The sequence below is a fragment of the Phyllopteryx taeniolatus genome, chromosome 20, assembly GCF_024500385.1.
Source record: "Phyllopteryx taeniolatus isolate TA_2022b chromosome 20, UOR_Ptae_1.2, whole genome shotgun sequence".
NCBI lineage: Eukaryota > Metazoa > Chordata > Actinopteri > Syngnathiformes > Syngnathidae > Phyllopteryx > Phyllopteryx taeniolatus.
In genome coordinates, this window is record NC_084521.1 from 15,329,779 (window position 1) to 15,344,994 (window position 15,216).

At 44.8% G+C, this 15,216-nt stretch overlaps 2 protein-coding genes across 8 annotated transcripts in view; one reads left to right on the forward strand and one right to left on the reverse strand.

The window, feature by feature from the left end:
- mllt10 (MLLT10 histone lysine methyltransferase DOT1L cofactor) overlaps positions 1 to 2,848 on the reverse strand; it is a 46,250-nt gene extending 43,402 nt beyond the window's left edge. For all 7 annotated transcript variants that reach the window (XM_061758134.1, XM_061758132.1, XM_061758136.1 and 4 more), the window contains exon 1: positions 2,463 to 2,848. In XM_061758134.1, the coding sequence (XP_061614118.1) occupies positions 2,463 to 2,625 (163 nt within the window). In that variant the 5' untranslated portion in view covers positions 2,626 to 2,848. The remainder of the gene's footprint in view (positions 1 to 2,462) is intronic.
- Positions 2,849 to 8,345: 5,497 nt separating this feature from the next.
- skida1 (SKI/DACH domain containing 1) lies at positions 8,346 to 11,470 on the forward strand. The gene has a single exon (XM_061758342.1). The coding sequence runs from the start codon at positions 8,447 to 8,449 to the stop codon at positions 10,658 to 10,660; it is 2,214 nt and encodes a 737-aa protein (XP_061614326.1). The 5' UTR covers positions 8,346 to 8,446; the 3' UTR covers positions 10,661 to 11,470.
- The last annotated feature ends 3,746 nt before the right edge of the window (positions 11,471 to 15,216 follow it).

The window sequence follows — 15,216 nt, forward strand, 5'->3', positions numbered from 1 at the left end:
ATTGTCCATTTGGAAGACCCATTTGCGCCCAAGCTTTAGCTTCTTGGCTGATGTCTTGCAACTTTGCATCAGTATTTACCCATAATATTCTTTCCTCATAATGCCATCTATTTTGTAAATTGCACCAGTCCCTCCGGTGGCAAAGGAAACCCCACAACATGATGCTGCCACCCCTATATTATCACAGTTGGGATGGTGTTCTCAGGCTTCCAAGCTTCCGCCTTTTTCCCTCCAAGTGTAACGATATTATGGCCAAACTGTTCAATTTCAGTTTTGTCAGCTCATAGGACATGTCTCCAAAAAATGAGGGTATTTGTCCCTGTATGTATTTGCAGACTGTAATCGGTCTTTTTTATTTTTATTTTGGAATAATGGCTTCTTCCTCGTAGAGTGGCCTTTCAGTCCATGTCAGTACTGTGCTCGTTTCACTGTGGATAATGACACACACTTACCAGCTTCAGCCAGCCTCTCCACAAGGTGCTTTGATTTTGTTCTTGGGTTGATACGCACATTTCATACCAAAGCACGTCCATCTAAGTCCACAATTCTGTTCCTGATTTTATTTGATTTTCCCATGATGTTACACAAAGCAGCAGTGTGTTTCAGGTTTGCCTTCAAAAACATCCACAGGCGTATCTTAATCCAAATGTTGTCAAAGCTATCAGAAGATTCCAAAGACATCCTCATTTGGGTTTTCCCGAATTGTTTAAAAACATCTTATTGTATGTAAATGTATGACTTTGAAGAAAGTAATGAAATGTTTTCATAAAAAAGAAAAAAAATCCCCTCATGATCCTGGCATTTAGCAAATAGAAATAACTTTGGTAATCCTAATTGACCTAAAACAGGAAACGTTCAGTTTGATTTCATGTCAGACAGTGAGAAAAAAGTGTGTCTTTTTATATCATGTACGCAAAAGTGTTGTGCTCTAGACCACAATATTCCAGACCAAGACTTGCCCGAGATCAGAACTCACTGAGACCAAGACCGAGACAAGCTCAGCACCGAGACAAGACCGTAGCAATACCGAGACCATAAAATGTCATTTTAAAAAGCATGGCAAGTTGACCAGTTCAAGAGCATTCTCTCTTTAATTTTAATTCAAATCCTTTTACTCCCAAAAATACAGTATCTGCAACTCTTTCAAAGAACATATAAAAGAATCTCAAACATCCAAGAAATATATTGCAAAGAAATTCAACCTTGCATTTTAAAATGACGATTTAAGGAAGCATAAGCGACAGAAGCACTTTGTGACCTAAACGTGCATGGTGGCATCTCATAATAATGCCCCCCAGCTAGGGATGTCCTGATCCGATCACGTGATAGAAAAGGATCATGTGATTTTCAGCTGATCAAGATCGGGTGAAAAAGATCAGTTTTATCCGCTTTATGACAATTTAAAGGTTACAAAGTGACAAAAAAAATCCAGAGGTACAAAGACCTTGCCAAATGGAACAGTAATAGCTTGGTTTTATATTACACATTTTAACTTTTCGGTTTTGTCCCGGTCCAGCATTACAAACAGAAAAGCACAAAGTGTGTGTCTCTGTGCACACACACACACACACACGAGGGCTGCACAATATTTTGTTTGCGCATCGTCATCGCGATGTACGTGTGCAAGCAACAAGTTTTTCCTCGTGTTTTTGAGACTGTAGGGTGAAAGCAGCTGCTGGCTACTCGAGTGAAATGAATGGTTGGCAACAACGGGGAAATGCCAGTATTTTGAGGGTATCAGGTCACAGCAACATGTTGGGGGGGGGTGACTTTAGTAATTAATTTTGGCAACAGTGAACTTAATTTAAAATTTGGAATTATGAACTGAACTAGTTCCCTCTAAAATTTGTCAACCCAACTTTAAATGAGCTCGCGTCGAAAATTAACTTTCCCAATACTGATGGCAGCAATGACAGCACGACCTTTGATGACTTATTCTATTATAGGTGAAATTGCGCAAACCTCAAGCGGTTGACAGTTGTGCCGTGTTATTTAAAGCCTGTTGGGAGTTTTTGTTTTTGTCATGGCAAGTGCAGCTTCCCACATGGTGAGCAGCAGCGTTTGTAAACACAGCCATCATCTAACCAACGAGTGACCACAAGCTGATTCAACGGATAATCACAGATTGATGTCATTGAGATATGTATTCAACACAACCAGTATTGCTGATTATTTAAAGTTTTGCAAGTAGACCTACCCCCCACACAAGTTTAGCATTGTGACATTTTGACAGTTTTATGCTTCTCTTTGGATCCAAACCTTGGCACAGACATTTAGAGCCAAAGACCTTTACGAATATGTTTTTTTAAAAGGGCGGCTTAGTTGACAAATATGACCCTGCTCAAGCATTTGGGTTGTCGTGCCCTCGAGCTTGGCCTTGGGAGCTGGACGCTCCATAACCTTGCACCGGGCTAACTAGCTTGGAAGCTAACGGCTAGCTTAGCAGGCACCTACGAGCTTACCTTGGTGCACGGCGACGTTGCAGCCGTGTCCGTCGCAGTATACCAGCGGGTTCTCCGCCCAGCCTCTCTCGTCTGAGCAAACACAACACCCTCCAATCATCTCCTTCATGTTACTCGTCGACAACTCTGTGTCCACCAACAGACAACGCTCTCCGGAGACCATCTACGAAGAAATGGAACATGCGGAGCAATACAACAGGAAGACTAGTCAAATCATTCGCTTAACGCGTCCCGCAATCCTCCGCTACGCTGCGTTGGGTCTCACTCGGCCGAAATTCCATATTTTAAACGTGTTTACGTGCTTTCTTGAAGCTATATTGTTAACCAAAACAACCACTGCACGACGCAATGTTGAGGTAAAGGGGGGGGGGGGGAAATCCTCCAATAAGAACAGGAAGTGCGTCATGACGTAAGTCACGTTAGTGTACGTGCAGCCTGACCGGAAGTAAAATATAGGTTGACGCACGAGGCCGATGGTATTTTCTAAATCGAAAACAACGACGCCAAAAGTATTTTGTTGTATGAACGTATTCGCATTTTAGTGGCATGATATAAATATTCAGAGAATTACTCCCTGTTGACGTTTTGCACTGTGATCCTGTGTTCGTTTGCTTTATATTGATCAAACGCTGATACATGAGGCAAGAAAAGGGAAAGAACTCGTGCAAACTTAACGCTTGAAACCAAAATAGCTAAGGTGATTTTAAACTTTGAAGTCAAACTAAAGTTGTATTAGATTACATAATACACTGGTCACACAGTGGATTGATTTAATAACAGAAAATTCATTGAATAGAGAGCCTTTATTGTCATTGTATGGTAGCGATGCAACGATATTAGGACCGAATGGTGCTTCAAAACAAGATTTATCGTAAACAGTTTACATTTTCAATATTGTATTACATTTTCTAGGGCACTTTCATTTCATGGTGGACTAAGAACATAAGAATCGGTCATTAAAACCGAATAAAACTTACATGTGCATATATTTATTATTCAGCCATTTCACTTCCGCTTGTCCTCATGCAGAGGAAACGCTAAATTGAGTCATCATTTGTGCAAAATATTCATAATAATACAACTGTAGTAATCATTATGATTTTATACAATGAGTAATACAAACTTTATAAATAAAGAATGCAGCAACAAATGAATTTAAGCATATTTGAAATGTATAAATCTCACTTATATTTTGGGGATAATTAGAATAGTTTGCCTTCATTGTCTGAGATATAAAAAAAATACATATGCTATACACGTGTACATTATATATTGTATGTTTTATATAAATATATATGTGCGTGTGTATGCTTTATTTATATATGCCTATATCGTCACTTAATTTGTAATACCCTAACAATTGTTTGACCGAGAGTTTAACTTGAATAATTAATTTTAAGTTTAGCTTTAGCCTTATTACGATCTACATGAAAGAATATACATTTAATTTACCATCCTGACCTTTGCATTTAGGGGACATTTTACTGTTTCTTATTCATTTCATTTGCCTTTCATTTTTTTTCCACTTTTTAATTAGATCATTTGTTGCGTGAGAAATGTACATCATTTAGACAGCCTTATAAGAATGATCATATTCTTATTAAAACATTATGTGATCATAAAAAAAAAATAAAAAAAAATGTCAGGCATGCAAGTGTGCGGCTTTTGTTTTGACAGCATCACCATGCTGTTGCCGAGCATGCTACAGAACACACACACACACACACACACACACACACACACGTACTGTATGCTATTCCAAGTACTCAGCTGCTGCTTGCGTCACCGATTCCTCAGAGCGAGCTCCCGCTCTCCGTTTCCAGAGAAACGTAATGACTTGCCAATAATGCACAAGAGCACACGAGCGTCCGCCGTGTAATATGGTGAGCGAGAGGGCCATGGGAGTGCCTGGCCATTGTTTGCTTTAATTTCAAATTGCTCAAATGCTCCAGTCGACACTGGGCACTCCACTAAAAGGGGAGTGGGGGGATGGGGAGCTCGGGAAAAGGGGGGAGAATCAGGGAAAAAAGTGAATTGTGTGTGGCAGGGGAAAACATATTAGGCGGAGAGAACAAAGGGAGGCATTGGAGGGGGCAGTGGTTGTGGAGGGGCCTATATACCTCATGAAACACTGAAAATTGCACTTTTTTTTTTAAAAAAACAATTTGCACTTGATTAAATATAAGTCTGCTCAAATCATCTGTAATGTTCCTCAGGTTGCAGAGAGGGGCCTTCTCTCCCAAAAACTGCGCATGCTCTCGCGCTGACCTTTTTCCTTAATTGAACATATTCACGCGTGATAACCTTGGGGTCCTTTAAGATGGCACAAAAGTGTAGAGAAAACATTTCCCAAACTGAAATTTGATGAATGTGAAAAGTAATGTACTTACAAACACACCAATATGTGATTTGACGCAGTATATTCGACTTTTTAATTGTTTAAAATTAAAGGCGCCACTACATCACAGCCCACAGCACCTTAATATTGCCGTGTGTATTTGTGTGTGTGTGTGTGTGTGTGTGTGTGTGTGTGTGTGGTTTTCAGCGAGAAATCAGAAGAAGGAATGTTTTCGCAGTTTGACCTCATGAGCCTCAACAAACGAGCGGTGACAGCCGAGAGTATGGGACGTATATTTTTGGTCGCACAATTTGAAATCGCTTGTTCGTGTCGTGATTCGCTGACGTCACCGTGGCTGTCGGACGAGGTCAAATCATGCCAAGGATCTTTGCTTTGCTCAAATGGTCAGTCAAGCACCATCGGCCGATGTAAAATTGAAGACCCCGTTCAAACATGTGTATCATTACTGAAACAGATTTGCATTGTCATATTTAGGGTTCGTTTAGTGCATCCAATAAGACGCATGCAAAGTCATTTGTCATAAAGTGTGTAAGAGGCTACATGCTAATGACTTCGTCGTCTTCAGCTATTACTTTTTAAATCAAATTAAATGTTTACCTGCGCGCAAATGTTTTTTGTTTTTTTTTCTTCTTCTTCAGAATCTGAGTCTATTGATTGTTTCTTTCTGCTTCCGCCATGATCGGGTCCATCTGTACGCACCTATGGTCTTTTTCTGTGGCCCAACACGACGGGGTGAAAGGTGAACGCGAGCCCTCCCCCCACCACTGTCCGCACACACTTCAGGCTCGGATTGCATGTAAAATCACATTCTCCCTGGGTGGTGGGGGGTGGAGTGGAATTCATTGTTTTGGCAGGGGGGGGCAGTGGCTTTGTGTCATAAAACGTCTATGCTCTTACAAGTGCCTTCACCTCCTTGACCAGGAGCCTCCATTTTAGTCTGCACAAAACAAATACGTTTGGATTTTATAGGTGATATGTGCAATATAGATGCAAGCACGATCAAGCTGCTTGCTAATGTGGTGGGGGGGGGGGGGGGGGGGGTGTTAATGGCGTCATAAGACAAGTCATCCATTTTCCCAATATTACAGTGCAATGACACATGGAAACAAATGCATCAAAACCACAATTGTAGTCACCAAACCTGACTCCAATCGCATTTGAATTCAGACAATTTCAGAAATGCATTTAAACAGCGCATGTTCTTCTGACCTCGATGGGTCTCAAAGTGCAACTATGCGGTCTGCTGAGTGGTTTTCTTCGAGCAGCCAGCGGGGGGGCTTCGCCGCGCTGCGCCCCAGGGATGAGCTCTCATTCTCGGCCTGTCCTTCTCCCAACATCCGTGACAGGCACCGGAGGGCGAAGGAGGCAATGCCATGTGACATTTGGTGCACAACAACTGCATGACAAAGGCTCACTGCTTTTCAAGGAAATTACTTCATACGGTTCTTTATTTGTAGGAATTTTTCATTATTTTTGTTGTTGTTGTTTTTTTGCAATTTATTCGACCTTGATGAAGTGTGATGTAATTATATATGCACAAACATGAATATATATATATATATATTTTTTTATATATATATAAATGCTAAATATATATATAAATAGGCCCCCCATCGATATTCATTCATTCATCTTCCGTTCCGCTTCTTCTCACGAGGGTCGCGGGCGCGCTGGAGCCTATCCCAGCAATCTTCGGGCGAGAGGCCGGGTGTACACCCTGAACTGGTCGCCAGCACCCATCTATATTTACATTCTATATTGGTAATATGTTTGCAGCTTTCAGTACAAATGCTTGCAAGTGTCTTGTGTCAAGCAAATAATTTTGTATATTTCAGTGTGTGCAAAGACACGGGTAAAAAAAAAAAAAAAAGGCAAAAAGTTGCGTAATCGTGGCTTTGGGAAAACACCGTATACGTTTTTGATATATAATAATTTACGAGTAATTTACAAGTGTCTGCAATTGCGCCTTCATTTTCTGATAGCACCGCATACAACCAATTATTAAGAATAAAGAAAATGGAAATTGTGCTTTAAGAACGCCCTCGATCGCTATGGAGTGAGAAGTTCTCCAGTGGCTCATTGAGCTTTGCGGACGTCTACTGCCAAAAAACAAGTAAACAGGCTCCAAAATTGTGAGGAGCGCGCGTGTCCACTTGACTCCCCGCGCGGGTGGGGACCGCGTGGCCGCAGGGAACTCACGTGTTTTGGAGCATGACATACACGAAAAAAAAAAAAAAAAAAAAAAAGAAACAAAAAAAAAACGGAGGCCCGCAAAGAGGCGAGAGCCGCACAGCATTGTGGGTGCCCACTTCCGGCTTCAACTGCGTGACTATCACAACGCGCGTTGTGTGTGTGTGTGTGTGTGTGCGTGTGTGTGTGATGACACCGAATGGTGCGTGCGTGTGCGATTGTGTGACAATCATATCCATGTGTGTGCGCGCGTGTCAATAAATACTAATGCAGTATCGCTGCGTTTGTATTTTTTTGAAGACAACTGCGCCTGTGAAGCAAACGTGACAAAACTTTTCTTTTTTTTTTTTTTTTTTTTTTTTTTTTGCCTGCATAGATTTACTATGCACATATTTTATATACGACAAATATATAAATTGTTGCCGTACAGAAAATTGTAGCACGCACTCTTATTTTAGGATTTTTATGACGACGTTTGATTCCACACAAACTCCTCCGAGCTCATTTTGTTGAACACACACTCACGAACACTCAGCGTGCGCGGGTTTTTGGTCCTTTTGAACACTCCTTACAAAAAAATTACATTTAAAAAATGAACACAGCAGATTGTTATCTATTTTAAAGTAATGCAGAAAATATTCTAGGATGTTGGTGATCAATGCTGCAAGATTGTGGAAAAGCAACTCTGCGATATATCGTCATGGGAACGCAAAAGGTACAAGTATCGTCGTCCAATCGTACAACATACAGTATACAATGGGGATGCAGTTTTAGCTGCTCTCTCTCTCTCTTTTTTCAATATATATATATATATATAAAATATATATATATATATATATATTATATATATATATATATATCCTTGCAATGATTATGAGTGATTTACTGTAAGTGGATGTGGGTGCGTCGGTGGGTGGGGCCGGAAAATCATTTTTTTATTGCATCACCTGTCAAGGGCATCCAATGGGCGTTGAGTCCGCGAGCATTAATTGATGAAGGTGTTTCCCGACTGGCGCACCTCCCCTCCGCTGTCATTTGATTTGTGCTGCCACAATAGCAGCTGCATTTTTGCTGCTTTTTCTCTCTCTCTCTCTCTCTCTCTCTCTCTCCCTTTCTCCCTCCCCTTCACGCAGCGTTCTCTCTCTCTCTCTCTCCACTCGCTTTTTTTCTTTCCTCTGGCTGAGGGCAGTTGTGCACACCTTCCCCTCGCTCTGCTGCCGACCAGAGGGGAGTGGAGCCGGCAGAGGCAGGTAGCAGCAGAGAGCAGCAGCCCGGCTCGGCGGATGCATCCGTGTCATTACCCCCCCCCCCCCCCCCCAACCCCCACCCCCACCTCCCCCTGCCCGCCATGCCTGACGCAGCCGGCTCATTCAACCTGACAGTCGGCATGTCAAAGTTTGTCGCGGAGGTAAGAGCGGGATGCCCCGATTAATCCATGAACGGGATTATAGCATTTGGAGGTGATCCGGCAAACATGGGCGACCTGGAGTGTGGCTTTGAGGAAATGCAAGGCGTTCGACTGGGCTACCTGCTCATCCAGGGCAAGCAGATGTTTGCTTTGTCTCAAGTCTTCACCGAGCTGCTCAAGAACATTCCGCGCACCACCGTGCACAAGCGCATGGACCACCTGAACGTGAAGAAGCACCACTGTGACCTGGACGAGCTGCGCAAACTCAAGGCGATCAACTCCATCGCGTTCCACGCAGCCAAGTGCACGCTTATATCGCGGGAGGACGTGGAGGCTCTCTATGTTTCCTGCAAGACGGAGCGAGTGTTGAAGTCCGGCAACAACAAAAGGAAAGCGACGTCGTTGTCTCCCGCCGGGGGCGGCCTCGCGGACGCCGAGCTTTGGCAGGAAAAAGTTTGGTTCAGCCTGCACGGCGTGCAGGACAAAGCGGCCCGCGGGAGGAGAGAGCCCTGCGACTCCAAACTACCTCACTTTTACCACAGAACCCGCGGACGAGATTACCGTTCGGCCACCAAGTCCGCTCACAGACACTTTAAAAACTACGAAACGGCCAAGTTGCAAGGGAACCGGGCGGCTCCGGACCAGAGGCGCTCGCTTTTCCGGAGCGCTCCCGAAGCCGCGCTCCAGGCCGCCGCGGCTGCTCGCTCCAGGCTGTCTCGCGCAGCCGGCGACCTTCATCCCAAAAGGAAGAGGAGGCGCGAAGGGGGCGGCGGAAGACCCCCCTGGAGGAGCAGACACCACCCGCACGTCCCGCCGGTGCTGCTCGTGCAACCCAAATCCTCCATTACGCACCGCGGCGCTTTCGGCGCCTTGCAGCTGAGCCCCGATTTCTACCTTCACCCTCATCACCTCGACCCGAGCTTCCCGGAGAGCAGCGACACCGAGTCCAGTACCTACTCGGAGCGGGCCTACCGCGACTCGGATTTCGGCTCCAGCAGCAGCTCTGAGGAAGAGGAGGAAGATGACGACGACACGCAGTCTGAGAGCACGGAGGTCAGCTCGGATGCGGAGGAAGAGGACGAAAGCTCCTCTCATTCAGACTCCAGCTCTGTTTCCAGCCGGATTTCGGTTCAGAGCATCCGGTTTAGGCGGGCCCGGGTGGGGACCCTCGCCAAAACTCTTAACCCTATCAAGGCGCCTCTGGTTCTGCAGCCCACTTTTCACTACGACCACCAGCAGCAGCAGCAGCAGCGTGACAACTCACCGCAGAGCCATGTTGCCGCTGAACACGAGCACTGTGAAATCCGGGGGAAATCGCCATCCGCGTTCCTCTCGGTTATTTTCACCGAGAACAAATGCGAGAAGGAAGGAGCGAACGCTGAGTCGGTGGTCGAACGCGTCCGCTTTGAGCCACAGATGAGCGCGACCCTCCGTGCATCGCGCAGCACATTGGCGTGTCCCGCCGACCAACACTGTGGCCGGGACAAAGGCGCGAAATGCACCGGACAAAGACTGCCCACTCCGCCCGAGAAAATAAAGACCGAGACGGAGGAGCTTTGCGTGACGGCGTCGCCGCGCTCCGAGAGCGGCTGCGAGGTGTCCGCGACGCCGCATCTTGCGCTCCACAAAGTGAAATTAAAATCGGAACACTGTTGCGATGAATACGAGCGCCGGAGCCAGGCCGGCGCAGTCCCATTCGAAGAGCCACCGATCACCGCGGAGCAATATTCCGGCAACGCAGACGCGGCAGGAAGGGAAGCGAAATCCGCCGGGAGTACCCCCGACGGATATAAAAGCGCCCGGGACCCACTCGAAGGGAGGGAGGCGAAGAGCCAAAAGTGCGGGGCTTCGGAGCTGGGGAGGAGATCCGGGCTGGCCAGGGTCACCAGGGCTGCCTCCTCCTCCTCCTCCTCCTCCTCCTCCTCCTCCTCCTCCTCCTCCTCCTCCTCCTCCTCCTCCTCTCAGCCCTGCGTGGAAGACTCCGCGGAGAATTTACCGAGCCGACGTAAACGCAGCATTGCGAACGCTTCGACGTGCAGCGCCAAAATGCCTTTCAGCCTCATGGCAAACTTCCCGTTTTTGCCGTCGCTGGTGGTTGGCAGCGACGGGGATCTATGCCCCGCTTACTCCCTGAACTCTCTGAGGGGTCCCGGGCCTCCCCCTCCGTCTCACCCCGTGTGGCGTTGGCAGCCAGGCGGACACATTCTCCCTCCCCCACACGCTCACAGAACCGGGAAATAGGCCTGTTGAGCAGCGCGTAAAAACACAAAACAAAAAAAACTCAAAGACAAAAAAAAAAAAGCCGCCTCCATCTCCAAACCTGGGAGCTTTCCTTTTATTCTCCTCTTCTACATTTGTTGCAATTGGATTCAAGGTTCAGAAAAGAAGAAAACAACACGGCTCAATTGGAGTTTCAGCCAGCGCCCGCTGTGAGGCCCCTCCACGTGGATCTATATATATATATATATAAAAAAAAAGAAGAAACCAACAAAACAAACAACTCTACCAGCCCTAAGTTCTCACGACTTGTCTTTTTTTTTTTCCAAATATGTTTTTTTCGTCGAGCCGTCGGATTGTGTCGCTGCGCCAGCGTGTCTCCGGTCGCTGCTTCGTCCGAAAAGAAGTTGAAAATCGAATCACGCGGCATTCCGCTCCAAGCTTCGGTGACTCTCAAAAGCTGATATCAGGGTTTCCCCAATTGTGCGCCGCTCCTTTTTCCCAATGTGTTTTCCCGTCACGATTGACGCGCTGACGCAACAGCCCCCGCGAAGTTCCCAAGCGTTCCGTTTTACGGACTTATTCAAGTGGGTTTTTTTTTTTTCGTAAAGTCTGTCTATCACAGCTAAGCCTTTATTAGATTTGGGACAGGAATATTCATGTAGAATATTCTGGTCGTTGGAGGATTTTGAACTGGTTTTCTTGTTTGAATTTCTGTGGATGAGACCCTCGAGGCCCTGAGACACATCCCGAGCCTTATGTATATAGAGACAATCACAAAAAAAAATAGCATGGAGGAATGGAAAAAAAAAAAAAAAAAAAAAAAGGCTGAGCTTCGTCACGTGATGGACTCCATTTCTATTTCAATCGCCACGACGCCATGATGTTTACAACAATAACATTGGGCGATATAAGGTGGTGGTGGTGGTGGGGGAGGGGGGGGGGGGGGTGTATACTTTAGTCTCAGTGTGAGAGGGGCCACTCAGAAACTCAGCGGACAAAGCACAAGAAAGTAAAATGCACTTTGTTACTGTTTGGGGGTCCTGTTGCAGCCTTGACATGCCTGATCAGAATTCAAAAAAAATCTTTCTTTCTTTCTTTTAAAAAAAAACATTTTTTTTTTTTTTTTTTGATTGAGTGTACCCCGCCATACCATTTGAAATTATTATACCTTGTCATTGAGGATTAAGTCTGATATTAAGGTTCATCCTCGTGCAGCCGCTCCTTCGCGAATCCGATTGAGGGTTGAGTGAGACGAGGCGCACACCGACAAACGACCCTATTATTATTATTTTTTTCAAATGTAGCTTTATTTATCAAACACCCGTAAACCCATTGCGCATCAATGAATGTAGTGATCACCGAGCTGTTGGCGTGCAGCTCCTATTTCAGCGCGCACACCTCCGAAGCGCGTGCAAGTGACTGCGGTGGCGCCTTCACGTTTTTCAGGAATTGTGTCGAATGTTATAATTCAGGACAAGCTCGTGCTAATTGGCAGGGTTTTTTTTCTTTTCTTCTTTCTGGGGGGGGCTCCTGAGAGAGAGAGAGAGAGAGAGAGAGAGAGTAAATGGCGAGGACCCAGATATAGCCCCCCCTCTCTCTCTCTCTCTCTCCCCCCCCCCTCCCCCCGGCTGAGAGTGACGTCACCTACATTTAGCAAAAGGTGGCTCTCATTCACATGAAATGGCGATCGTTTAAGAAACTGCTTGAAATCGACATGTGGTAAATAGAAAGCCGCGTGATTAAAGGCAGGCAGCACACGCGAAGCCCCTGCTCTCCGAAGGGCCCCCTCGTGAGGGCGCGGGGGGACGATTCGAACCTCGAGCCCCCCAATATTTCCAGCACGAAGACTGGCTATTGGGGCCCGAGGTGCATTTCGGGACACAATACTTGAGGTCGGCGTCCGGGTGAAGTCACTGGTCGTTGGTGTGGAACGGAATATTTATTTGGGTGAATTTCCTGCGTTCCGACATTTTGTTGTTATTGTTGTTTTGTATACATGCATATGGGACAACTGCACTCAAAAGTGGAAACTTGAACAGCGGATTTCTGAAGCACTTTTCCCCTTTTCTTTCCTTTTGTAATGACTCAACATTCAATAAACGCCGACAAGACTGTTTTATGAGATCACTTTCCACTTGATTTTGTGTGTGTGTGTGTGGGGGGGGCAAGGGTGAGAAACCTGCGGCCCACGTCCCGCTATACAATGGCGAAAACATCGGCCGAACTGAATCCCAGCTGACTTCCGCCGAGAGGAGGGCCACACACCTGATTGGTTGCCGGCAAATCACAGGACTGTAGACTAACATATACAAGCATAAATAACTCAAGATAGAACTTCTCATAACATCTAAGAGGTAGTAAGAAATATTTGTTTGATGGTTGCATCATATTTGATAAAAAGAAAAAAGGGTTCCCCGCTCCCTTTTTTGCTCTTATTTGATTCATTTTTTTTTCATGAAGAGTTGCTTTTTTCTTTGACGAAAAAAACATGTCCTCCCTCCAAAACACAAACAACAATGCAAAAACGGTCGTTAGCATTCTTTCGCAGTGCTTGACCGTGGGGGCGTGGGGGCGGGGAACCCTTTCCCAATGGGATCTTAAGTTCTGAAAACAATAGGAAATACTCCATAGTATTATTACAAATTAGGGGAATTTATGGGTTAAATGTTTTGGGGCACACAACAATTATAATTTGAATTACAAACACAATCTTCCATTGGTTTGTGTTTGTTTAGCGCTATCTGTTTGGAGTCAGTGTGAACTATTCCCAATTTTAAGATTTGAAATTAATTACAAACAAACAACAACAAAAAAAGGGAAATAATTTACCCGTTTACACCACAGACAAAACAATAAATGTATCCATTTGGATTGGTTCCATAGTCTGAGTAAGGTTAGTCAACTTTGCACTAATGAACATGTGCTAAGTTAAATAAGTTAACATTCCAGTTTAGATATAGGTGGAAATGGAAAGTAAATTAAACACTCGTTTTAAAATGAAATATATATATATAAAAAAAAAAAAAAAAAAAGTTGACTTTTACTCAGCATGTGAACATAATGCACCCCAAAGAATCTTGCCGGTTTACTTAGATGTTGAAATAATAACGTAGCAATGTTGTATCCGGTAATCCTGCGCGGAATTTGATCGTCATAAAGGAATTTTTATTCGGTGGTGCGCAATCGCCGGTGCGCCGGTGAAGTCTGAAGTCGGCAGCGGCGCCTCGCTGCGTTTTTGCCCGCCTTCGTCCCACGCAGAGCGGGAGGCAGAGGGGGCTGGTGGCCGCCTCATGTGTGGAGGATGGTAAAAAAAAAATAAAAAAAAAAATACAAATCAAATATCAAATCATCACTGGATTGGCTGTTCTCCTAGTCAACAAAATGATATACAGACATGCTTCTGTATTATTATAATGATTGAAGTTGACTATTTTGTGCTCGTAAAGCATTCATTCAAATGCTTTGGGGTTAAAGTGCTGAAAAGACCCAAGCCGGGGGGGGGGGGGGGAGACGTGAGGGAGGGGGGGCGTGTGTGTGTGTGTGTGGGGGGGGGGGGGGGTTGGTTTGCCCCGGAGAGGAAGGGGAAAAGCAGCTCGGAGGGCTTGTGCTCTGTCATGGAGCTCAACTGCATTTGTTCAGGCTCTTGCGAGCACCGCGCCGCAGCCGAAGAGCCGCCGAAGACACGCGGCAACTTGCGAGCAAAAGCATCGATAACGCCCAAAGTGTCGCCCGCCTGCGATGTTCGATTCCCTGTCGGAGCGGCGATCGAATCGCTGTGCTGCCAGTTCAATGGCCACACAGCTCCCATCGCAGACCTCTTGAATTATTGATGCGCGGTCATCAACCACAATGCAACGCATTAAATACACTTTAAAAAAAAAAAAATGGATTGATTTATTATTATTATTTTTGGTTTTAACGTGGATCGACCTTGTTTCAATTCATATCGATTCAATTGTAATTTCATCGCTCGGTCAATGAACACCCACAGAGGCAATTTAAAATAAGATTTTTAAAAAATATATATAAATTAAGATATCTTAATGAAAATATAGTAATACAAATATTGTATTTAGTATTTTTTTTAAAAATATATCATGAACATGAAATCATGTAAAAGAAAATAAAAATCCATGACCTACATTTCTAATTTTAAAGTTCAAATACTTGATTCATATACGCAAGTCCAGAAATCGCTCACATTTATTGATTATGATTATTACGGAATGACTATTTACATATTTACAAATTGAGCCACCCGTCCACACTCCTCCTTTGTAAAAATGAAAGAAAGCAAATTCAATACGATGTTAAAAAGATTTACTTGTAACCGCGACGCAACAGTTCCAACAGAAATTGTATATATCACGTAGTTAATTTTAAATGTGATAGAAGGCTTTTTTGTTTGTTTTTTTGTTTTTAAAGCAAACGTCGCTCCAATGAAAGATGGTGGATGTTTGTCAAATGCGGTCAGTTCCATGGCCTGCAAGCAAATATCTCCTTTTTGTGAGATGACAGGTCACTTGAGAGCATTTCGGCTCTATAGAGGGATTTGAACACAGCCACAAGCGGCGGTG